The sequence below is a fragment of the Arvicola amphibius genome, chromosome 17 (assembly GCF_903992535.2).
Source record: "Arvicola amphibius chromosome 17, mArvAmp1.2, whole genome shotgun sequence".
Classification (NCBI taxonomy): domain Eukaryota; kingdom Metazoa; phylum Chordata; class Mammalia; order Rodentia; family Cricetidae; genus Arvicola; species Arvicola amphibius.
The window spans coordinates 363,853-375,598 of NC_052063.2; the positions used below are offsets into that span (position 1 = coordinate 363,853).

Here is an 11,746-nt window from a genome sequence, read left to right on the forward strand (position 1 = left end):
CTATTCATCAGTGTTATACACTACAGATCACTAGAGAAGAGATGTAAAATAGCCCAATACTCCAAAATACTGATACCTATGACATGATAGAAGTCAAATAAACAAAAAAACATAAGCATGTAGATTTTGACTTGTGCCTTCACTGATTATGAAAGTCAGATTCAAGTTCTTGTCATTTTAGGCATGCTGTATATAATTTCACATTTCTAATTTTATTCCACACTGGAGTTCACTTTCTTGCCCCATAACTTCTTCACAGCATTTTTCATCTCTGCATTCCTGAGTGTGTAGATGATGGGGTTCAGCATGGGGGTGATGACAGTGTAGAACACAGCCACAAGTTTGTCTTCAGTGTAGGTAGAGGCAGGTCTCAAGTAGAGGAAAATGGCAGGCCCAAAGAACAAAACAACCACCATGATGTGAGAGGCACAGGTAGATAGGGCCTTCCGCCTCCCCTCAGCAGAATGATTTCTCAAGTTGAACAGTATGACAACATAAGAGGACACCAAGAAAAGGAAGGAAAATACAGAGAATAATCCACTGTTAACAAACATAATAACCCCAACCACAAAGGTGTCAGTGCAGGCCAGCTTAAATAAGGGATGGAGATCACAGAAGTAGTGGTCAATCACATTGGGACCACAAAATGGCAAGGGGAGAGTGATAAAAATCTGAATTATGGAATGAAAAAAGCCCCCCACCCAGGAACCAGTCACCAGATGGTGACACATACTCCTACTCATGATAGATGTGTAGTAAAGAGGTTTGCAGATGGCCACATAACGGTCATAGGCCATCACTGTAAGCAAGAGGATCTCAGTTACCCCAAAGAAATGGAAGAAGAAAATCTGAGCCAGACAGCCCTTCAGGGAGATGGTTTTAACTTTGGCAAGTAAGTCAGTGATGAACTTAGGGACAACAGTAGAGGAGTAGCAGATCTCCACCAGGGACAAGGAGCTGAGGAAGATGTACATGGGGGAACGCAGACTCTTACTGATGTTGACTGTCACAACAATGAGGCCATTTCCCAGCACTGTGGCCAGGTATACGGGAAGGAACAGCACAAAGCACATTTTCTGTACTTCTGGATCCTGGAAAAGGCCAGTGATGATCAGTTCAGTCACGTTATTTACGCTGACCATGGTGTCAGTTCAGGGATGCCAGAAACCAGTAGCTGGGGGACCTGTAATAAAACAAGTAGTAGCTGTGACATTATCCACAATGTTAATATCACATCAAAGAGTGAAAACTGCTTACAATATGCTTAGGTAAGCTTACTGAATATTACACATTGTCTATCTAACAATTCATTTTAATTAAATTACTTTTCATTATTAGAAAATGAAAATCAGTAGAAAATGAATAGTTAGAGAAATCAATATTTATTTGCCAAAGATCACATAGAATATGGTAAAACTTAAGACTCAGACAAGTGCTTCTGACTGTGGGATTCTCTCTAATCCACACAAGATATTCAAAAAGCAGTGGAACACTCACGTGGAAAGCCTGTTCGTGTCAATTGCATAGCATTTCAATAGAGGCCCTCCCACTAGGAAATCCCCTGGGTACATCTATGACTGACCCGTGTTCCTCATCTTTCTTTTTGGCACCTCAGTGTTGGAGGAGCTCCTTCCACTCCTTCAGCCTTCACCTCAGGAACTTAGTTTCTCACAGATCATTCTCCGCCAAAGTCCCCTGCACTGTCTTCTTACCTTGGCTACACACACTCTTTCCCCTCCAATAATGTAAGCAGATATGGGCCCTGTATACAAGTTTTGAGGGTGTGGTGTCTAGAGACCAGGACATTCTGGCTTTAGTTGCATCTTATCCCAAGTGTACTTTCAGTGATGTCACCTTGGTTGATGGAAATGGGATCAGGTTGTGGGGACAGTATTTGAACTTTGGAAACGAGCAACACTTCAGAGCCAAGGACAATGGCGCTGGGTTTTGATTCTACTGTATGTACTGGCTTTGTGGGAACCTAGTCTGTTTGGATCCTCACCTTCCTAGACCTGGATGGATGGGGGAGGACCTTGGACTTCCCACAGGGCAGGGAACCCTGACTGCTCCTTGGATTGGAGAGAGAGGGGTAGTGGGGAGGGAGGGAGGGAAAGGGAAATGAGAGGAGGAGAGGAGGTAAAAATTTTGTAAAATTATATAATTTAATAAAAAATTAAATAAAAATATTGCTAAAGGTGTGTAGGAGAGCATTTCCTCTCTACCCCTGATGTCTCCTTCCAAGGAGGGGATGCTGTAGACACATAACTATAACATAGTTAGCCATACCCTAACATAGATGTGTGGACTGAATTTGAAAGGAAAAATTGGGTACACCCAGCTGGGCTTTTCCCCTCTTTTTGTGTGAAATGTTCCAGGATGAACTTCCAAATCTACTTCAGGGACAACTTCTGTCTGAGTGCTACAGAGAGAGTGTTCCCTTTGATGGGTGTATCCAAAGCTTCCACAGCTGGCTGGATGCAGCCAAAATGCTGCAGATAGCTGTATGTCTCCTTCTGCAAAGGTCACTGATAACTAATATAAGACCATATTTGTTGCCATCTTTGTAAGAAAGAAAGGCAATCTTCCTCAAACTCAAATGCTATTTTTGTTAAGTTAGCCCAACACCCATATAAACAAAATGACAAACCAAATTTATCAGACACAAAAACAATGTTCTCATACTTTCTAAAGCAGGAAAAAAGGGCAAAGCATTAAATATACATAAAAAATGTTAAAATATTCTGTCTACTCAAACAAGAGTCACAATAATATTTTAGGAAGAATATCTCTGTGTGGCAGAAATAAAAGGCAAGACTTCAGAAGAGAAAGAGAAGTCAGAAATTCATAGAAGCAAAAAGAAACTGACTCAAAGAGCTAATGCTCTTAAAGAAACCTTATTCAGCTTCAAAATTACATTTAAATTGAAGGACACAACAAGGAATATGCTCAAATTCATCGTGGCATGTGCTATGAAATAAGAATAATTTGGTTCAAGGCTTTTGAAACAAGAATATCTGGTCACCTGAGAAATCAAGTTGCTAAATAGAGAGACAATGCAGAATCACTTTACCACATCTTCACTCAGAAGCAAAAAGATATGGAACGGTTAGGAGTGCAAATGTTGGGACTACATTGTGTTTTCACAGAAGACCTAAGAGCAAGTAAGACCTAGAACATGTTCCAATGATCCCATTACCCTCTAAGCTGCCTGATTTTAGAGTTCTGGTGTCATTCACATGCCTATCTCATTTCCCATATCCGACCAGCATACCACATTAATTTCACCTGTACGCACACCAGATCCCCAGTGTGTTCTTTCCCACCCATCCTGGTGTCATGTCCTCACACCCAGAAAGCTGACAACTAAATTACCAAAGTCCTCCACTCTCCAGATACCCTGCCCCATTCTTCCTGTAATGGAAATCCGAAAATTGCTTTACTACACCCTTCCTTCCTCAGATCACTCTGATGCTTTGGAATAACCAGGACAAGCCCGAGTCCCTCTAACTAGTGCTTAATGACTTGTCACCTGGAAATAACCAGGACAAGCCTGAGTCCCTTTAACTAGTGTTTAAAGATTTACCACCTGGAAACAACCAGGACAAGCAGGAGTCCCTCTCACTAATGTTTAATTATTTGCCACCTGGAAATAACCAGGGCAAACCTGGGTCCCTCTAACTGTCTTTTAATGGCTTTCATATATGAGCCACCTCAACAATTCTTTTATTGACCAGAAAACTTCAACTTAAGTATTTTGAAGTTAGTGTCCTCTCTGCCTCTATAAACCTACACTGTTCATTGCACCAGAAACACCCATTCCTTGTCCCTTCTGGTCCTAGACATCTTCTAGGATCAACTGCAGTCCTGTAGGTTCAGTGAGTTTGCATTAATTACATGATCTCATATTACATCTTCTCTAAACACTGGGGAAATGCTTCAACCATTTTCCTTACATACAAATATAAACGCATTTCTTCTCTACTAAATCTTACCAACTATTCCCTACTGCCTTCAGCATGAGTTTTGATATCTTTAGAAGAAATGTAAAGCCCTTCTTAAGCTGACTGTAAACTCCATGCACCCTTATTGTCGTCTGCTACCTTAACACTATGAGTCTTTATTCTAACTTAAAATGCTCTTACCTCTTTCTTTGGTATTCCTTCTAAGTTGTACAAAGAACATCACTGCTATGAGAATAAAACTCTGTAGAATTCTGTCTCCTTAGTACCCCATATTTGTCTCAAAGAAATTAATATGATCTCTTATTATTTCATATCCCTTACTAAGAAATAAATTGTCTAATGTTGAAATTACAATTATTTTTGCAATTGTTTGCATCTTGTGTTAATAGAAAACTTCCTAACATATCACACCTTTATAAGTACTCTATATGAATTAACATATTTAGCATGTACAACAGACCTGTAAAATTGGTGTGATTTTTATCTTTCCCTTTTTACAAATGAAAAAACATAAACACACAGAAGTAAATTAGACAGTCTAGGTTTACACAGCAGTACAGCCAGGATTTGAAAACTGGCAACCAGAGTACAACACCTATGCTCTTTAACTATGACACTGTACATAGTAAGGACATGGCATGTATATAGCATGTAAGTAAAGAGAAATAAAAATGACCAACTATTAGAAGCAGGGCATATATTTATTTGACAAATCAAACACATAATTCTTGTCTTATGTTCTATTGAAATATTCCTAATTCATTACAAAAACAAAGGTAAATTTACTAGAACCATTCTGAGACACTCAGAGATGAGAAAATTCATGTAAGGATCCATGTTTTCAAGCTTTATCAACAAGAGGAAGAATACATTGGTAGCTTTCCTCTATGAAAAGTAACTCTTATTTACCTATCTACCATCTGAGACTTTTCTTATTTCTTCTCTCTCTAACGCACACTTCTTTGTTCCTACTCCTTCCCATAGCAGACAATAAATATATCCTTTCAGTCCACAATGGTGCCTCACATAGAAATATAGAAGACAAAGTGATCCAGATATAGAAGCACAAATCAGTAGGTGAGTATAAAAACTATATATCAAATAATTTCTTTGAGTTTGCATTACACCAAGTGGTAACATGCCTGAGAAAAAAATAGAAAGAAGAACTTTGTGTATCAATTATGCCTGATCACTATGTGAAGCAATGGGACTTCTATTTTAATTATAAGCTCCAACTTCCTTAAATTCAAATGTTACCTCATAAGAACCCCCAAATTACAAAGGACTTTAAAAATAGATAGACTCTGTAATGCTGTGTAAAATTATCAATTTAAATAACAACTGTCTCCAAAAATTTATATCCAAAAGAAACTGCCTCATTTAACAAATAAACTCTGTCTCTGGGAGAAAAATTCATGTCCAGCATTATGTGGTTGCTAGGATACTTTGCACTTTGCCTCCTGGCAGATCACCTACCTTTAAGTCAGAAGAGCTGCTGTGTGCTTGCTTTGCCTTAAAAAAAAACAAATTGTAGAACAGTAGGGAATTCGAAGACACTCAAGATGCACCCAACATGAAATTTATAATGCAGTGAGATGGGGATGACCTCTATATTCTTCATTTTAAATCATGTTCTTAGCAAATGAAGTTATTTAACTAAGAGCACCACCCAACAGATATCTCACCAACTGCATGATGCACCAAATCCAGATCAATATCAGATAAATCTTTTAAGGGTGATACAGAAATAATTCAGGGAGATATTTTACTTTCTACTCATAGATGGAGTGACATAAACTGAGAGAGGTTATGTCCACATTCTAGTTATTTCCAATTACTAGCTCAAAAACCAGTGCTTCTTCATAACATCTGGCTCCTTAAAGGAACTGTGTGGTGGGTACAACTATGACTCAAGATGTGACCTATCCTCAAGGATAAATCACCAGTGGTCTTGGGAGCTTTATAAAGTAACAAATATAACACGTAAGACAAATCACAAAGAAAATTCAAGGTGTTAGAATAGATGATAATATTTGAATCTAAGAAATAAGAGCCACAAAAAGCACCTGAAATGTTAAGATCCTGTTGCATTGCAGGAATCCTACCTCTTCACTCAGACTCCAAGAGTTGTGATTAAGTGCTCAAAATTTTGAACTATTTAAAACAAATGAAGCTATACACTGTAATCAAGAGACCAACTTCCCCATAGAATTCCTGTTCTCTAGAGTAAAATTTTGCCAAATGAAGTATGATGCAAGGGCAGGATCAGACAGCTTCAATTAATTTCATGCATAGCCATACAATTTTAGTGATGCAATGGAAAGGTAATGAAAGAAACAAATTAAGTGTATTTCCCCCATACATTTCCACTGAAAATAAATACCAGATTAAAAATAAAATAGCCCAAAGGTGCTAAATCAGGATAAGCAGTTGATGAACTATGCCACTATACTCATACCATCTCTCCTCCCTGATTCTTCTATATGAAATGAAAATGTTGGCTTTGCAGACACCTCTAACCCCTGTTGATGTTTGCTGTAGCCATGGTCACCTTCACCATGATCATTGACATTGTGGCTGACAGCAAGCCCTTGGGCCACATCTTCATCGAGCTGTTTGGAGACAGTTCTCTAAAGGCAGCAGGAAAATTTTGTGCTTTAAAAACTAGAAAGAAAGGATCACTCCTTTTTACAGAATTCTTCCAAGATTCTTATTCCAGGATGACAACTTCACGTGTTATAAAGTAGCATGTCCATCAATAGGGAGAAATTTGAGGATGAGAACTTCAGCCTGAAGCAAACAGGCACTGGCATCTTGCCCATGGAAAATGCTGGACCAATCACCAGTTGTTCCTAGTTTTTCAACTGCATTCCAAGACTGAGTGGCTAGATGGCAAGCGACTGATCTTAGTGAAAGTGAAGAAGACATGAGCACTGTGGAAGCCACAAAGAGTTTAGGGTCCAAGAATGGTAATACCAGGAAGAATATCTCCATTGCTGACTATGGACAACTCTAATTCTTTTAACTTTCAGACATATTACCCACAAGACCATTCCTGCTGTAGTTCAGGAAAGCACCTCTGCCCCATCTACTCACATACCAGAATCACCACTCGCACTAAAATTCTTTAGAATCCATATTATCCTCATCCCTCTCCAAGTCCAGTTGGATTGTGGAGTTGTTTATTATTATGAATCAAAACTAAACAGGAAAATACATACATACATATTGGAAACAATTCTTCTCAAGAAGGAAAGCAATACTTCACAAAGCAGGTGGTTTAAAGTAGGACTCTACAGGTTTTCTGTATAAGAAAAGGAAATAAAGTCATCCCAGGTAGAGCAACTTCTTGGGGAATAGATGGTCACTTGTGAACATTCATCCATGAACAAGAAACAGCAGAGGCATCAAGAAAACAAAGACTCCATGCTGCCATTAAAGACACTATTCGCCTACAGCTTCAACCAACACATACAAAAAAGAAAAATAGGAAAATTTATAAGATTTAGTGGCACCAAAGATGTTCCATCTCTCTACTAAGAAAGGATTTTTTTAGTTCCATCCATCCATTTACCTTCAAATTTCATGATTTTATTCTTTAACAGTCATACGATATTTCATTGTAAATATGCCACATTTTCTTGCTCCATTCTTCTGTTAAGGGACATCTAGGTTTTTTTCCAGTTTCTAGGTATTATGAGTAGAACAGCAATGAACATGTCTGAGCAAGTTTCCTTGTGGTATAATGGAGTGTCTTTTGGGTATATGCCCAAGAACAGTACAGTTAGATCTTGAGGTGAATTGATTCCTATCTTTCTGAGTAACTGTCATACTGACTTCCATGGTGGCTGTACAAGTTTGTAACCCTATCAGCAATAGATGAGTACTCCCCTTATTTCACATGCTTTCCAGCATTGTGTTATTGATCTTAGCCATTTTGACAGGTATAAGATGAAATCTCAGTGTACTGTTGATTTACATTTCCCTCATGGCTAAGGATGTTGAACATTTATTAAATATTTCTCAACTTACATTTCTTTTATTGAAAATTCTCTGATTAGATCTGTACCCCATTTTCAACTGAATTATTTGGGTTTTGGATATCTTAGCTTCTTGACTTCTTTATATATTTTGGATATCAGCCCTCTCTCAGATGCAGAGTTAGTAAAAAATCTTTTTCCATTCTGAGGATGCCTCTTAGTCCTCATGATATGTTCTTTGTCTTGCAAAAACTTTTTAATTATTATGAGGACCTGCTTATTAATTACTGATATTAGTGTCTGTATTGACAGTGTTCTGTTCAGAAAGCCATCTCCTGTGCCAATATGTTCAAGGCTGTTCTCCACTTTCTCTCCTATCAGGTTCAGTGTATCTGGTTTTATGTTGAGGTCTTTGATCCACTTAGGGTTGAGTTTTGTCCAGGGTGCTGAGTATAGTCTATTTGAAATCTTCTACATACGGACATAAATCCACATACCTATAGATACCTTATTTTTTATAACAAAGACAGAAATTGACACTGGAAAAAAAGACATCACCTTCAACAAATGGTGCTGATCAAATTGGAATGTGTACGTACTTTTAGTATCATCTTCATTTATAAATTTGAACATTGTAAGAGGCCGTAAAGTAATTTCTTAAATGCCAAAATGTCACAAGAACTGAAATTGTTCACAGGAATTGTCTAGTGATCATAATTGGTATATCATACAAGATCCTAAGAAATAATCAGAATAACAGAAAAATCCTTGGATGCAATTTAAATGATACATTTTCCACATAAGAAGGGATAATCAGATTGTTAGCCTTATCCTCCAATATCTCCTGATTAATTCCTCTGACTTGTTCCCTTTCTAAGCTAAATGTAAAGAACTTCCTTTTTAAGTTATTATCCTGAGGTATTTAAATAAATAAAACAAAGTAAATTTACTCAAAGGGTATTCATAAAAATATTCACCTTATACTGGGTGCAGCTGGGTTAAGAAATTTCTTCTAATGGTTTGCATTGCTTCATAATAATTACAAATGTAAACAATAATTAAAGGTTCAAAATAGCTAGTAGAGATGATGAGGAATTTTTCCAACATGAGAAATGCTAAGTGATCAAGGTGATACACATGACAATTTCCCCGATCAGATAGATTACTTTACATTTCATACATGTATTGAGATTATTATATTCTACCCCATAAATTTGTTACTATTTCTTTTAAAAACACATGTTTTTTTTTCTTTTGGAGAAAAAATACATTTTTTCTTCTTTTAATTACATTTCTCCTTTTGCTTTCCTCCCACCAAATCTTCCAATTAACTTTCCCCTCTCTCCTTCAAATTCATAGCCTCTTTTTCTCACTAATCATTATTGCATGCACATGTGTATATATATATATATATATATATATATATATATATATTCCTAAATATAACTCGTTCAGTCTGTAAAATGTTACTTGTATGTATGCTTTCAGGGCTGACCTAAAACTACAAATTTTTAATGGGCTTTACATTTTTACTTGGCTTGAATATTCAAATCACTCAAGGCATGATAAAAGCAGTTATCAGGAAGATAATCAAGTTCCATAAACTTCCAGAGGGGCAGATCAGCATTGTGTTTGCATGCTACACTAGCTTACCATGGAGTTTTGACCTATTAATAAGAATCACAGAAGCAGCAATGTGATATCCTTATGTCTATGACCACCATTTTATAATATCTCACATAAAATAGATTCATGCCAATGATAAATTACATATTTTAAAATAAATCCCTTCCTTTAGCTGTCTTTCACTCCATCCCTAGGGGTTTTTTAGTTGTTTATATGTTATATACCAATCTCAGTTCCCCCTCCCTCTTTTTCTCCTATTCCCCTCTTTTCCCCCCCAAACTGACCTCCAATATGCCCTCAGAGAGGTCAAGGCCTCCCCTTGGGAAATCAACTAGGACTGTCCTGTTCCCTCATTGAGGCAGGGCTAAGGCCCTTCCCCTCCCCCATGACTAGCATCCCTATGTTTTTCTGACCCACAACTTTCTCATGGCATTTTTCACCTCTGAATTTCTGAGTGTGTAGATGATGGGGTTTAGCATGGGGGTGATGACCGTGTAGAAAACAGCCACAAGTTTGTCTTCAGTAAAAGTAGAGGAAGGCCGCATGTAGAGGAATATGGCAGGTCCAAAGAACAAGAAGACCACAGTGATGTGAGAGGCACAGGTGGAGAGGGCCTTGCGTCTCCCCTCTGCAGAATGATTTCTCAAGTTGACAAGGATAATGACATAGGAAGACACCAAGACAAGGAAGGAACACAGAGCAATTAAGCCACTATTAGCCATTACAGTGACACTCTCCACAAAAGTATCAGTGCAAGCCAGCTTGAATAGCGGCTGGAGATCACAAAAGTAGTGATCAATCACATTGGGACCACAGAAGGGCAACTGAATAGTGATAAGAACCTGAATTAGAGAATGCAAAAAGCCCCCCAGCCACGAAACACCCACCAGCATGTGACACACTTGATGACTCATGATATTCATATAGTGAAGAGGTTTGCAGATGGCCACATAGCGATCATAGGCCATCACCACAAGCAAAAATATCTCAGCAACTCCCCAAAAATGGAAGAAGAATATCTGAGCCAGGCAGCCCTTCAGGGAGATGGTTTTAATCTTCACAAGTAAGTCAGTGATGAACTTAGGGACAACAGTAGAGGAGTAGCAGATCTCCACCAGGGACAAGGAGCTGAGGAAGATGTACATGGGGGAATGCAGACTCTTACTGACACTGACTGTTGTGACAATGAGGCCATTGCCCAGCACTGTGGCCAGATACACAGGAAGGAACAGCACAAAGCACACCTTTTGCACCTCTGGATCCTGGAAAAGGCCAGTGATGATCAGTTCAGTCACGTTATTTGCCTTGCCCATGTTTTCAGTTCAGGAGTGAACATCAGGCAGGGACCAGCCTGAAATTAAAAAAAAAAAATGTAGCACCAGTTTACACCATTTACAGGATCTCAGAGGAAGCAAACCACTTACTAATCATTCCTTTACCCAACAGTTATTAATTCAGAATTCAACATGGCACTCTAACATCTTACATTATACTTTACTTAGTTTTATCACTGGAAAACAGAAATTCAGAGGAATGATTGCTTGCTCATAACCACACAGGCAAAGGTCACTTCTGGGTCCAGGACCATTCTCTCTAGCTTCTGGTACATATTTATGACAGTGTATTCTGAATTTGGGCAGTCTTCCATGCTAAGAACCTGCATTTGTACTCCTTTACTGTATTTTGATACTTCTTCTTCTTGGAGAATTGGCATATTTCTTCCCTCTATTTTTTGTTTCTTTCTTCTCTTTCTCAAGAAGTATCCATTTCCTGTTGTATTAATGTATTAATGCATGTGAAAATATCTCACCAGTTATCAAGTAAATTCCCATAAATATAAAAAGAAATATGCACTGTAAAAATTAATCAACATTTTTTACTTGGAAAGATGATTAGCAAACAAGCGATAACAAGTACTAATGTGGAAGTTATGGTTGGCCTCATGTTTAGTTGTTGACTTGAAGACCAGAGAACAAACTACTGTCAAATGGATACACAGGCACTTCCACAAGTGAGTTGAAAAGAAGTTTAACCCAACACAAGTATTGGGAGCAGTGTATCAAAGCCATTTAATAAATCTTTCCCAAGCTCCACATTCAAGAGCACAACCTTGATATCCTTTTGTCAGTCAAAGCCACAGTATTTACATATTGTAAATCACCAAACACAACAAATCAT

The 11,746-nt window shown here is 38.0% G+C and overlaps 2 protein-coding genes across 2 annotated transcripts; both read right to left on the reverse strand.

Moving 5' to 3' along the window:
- Positions 1-212: 212 nt before the first annotated feature.
- Positions 213-1,142, reverse strand: LOC119803476 (olfactory receptor 4B1-like). Its single transcript, XM_038314823.1, has one exon. It carries the CDS (start codon positions 1,140-1,142, stop codon positions 213-215), a length of 930 nt encoding a protein of 309 aa, XP_038170751.1.
- Positions 1,143-9,966: 8,824 nt separating this feature from the next.
- Positions 9,967-10,896, reverse strand: LOC119803665 (olfactory receptor 4B1-like). The gene has a single exon (XM_038315075.1). The coding sequence runs from the start codon at positions 10,879-10,881 to the stop codon at positions 9,967-9,969; it is 915 nt and encodes a 304-aa protein (XP_038171003.1). The 5' UTR covers positions 10,882-10,896.
- Between the last annotated feature and the right edge of the window lie 850 nt (positions 10,897-11,746).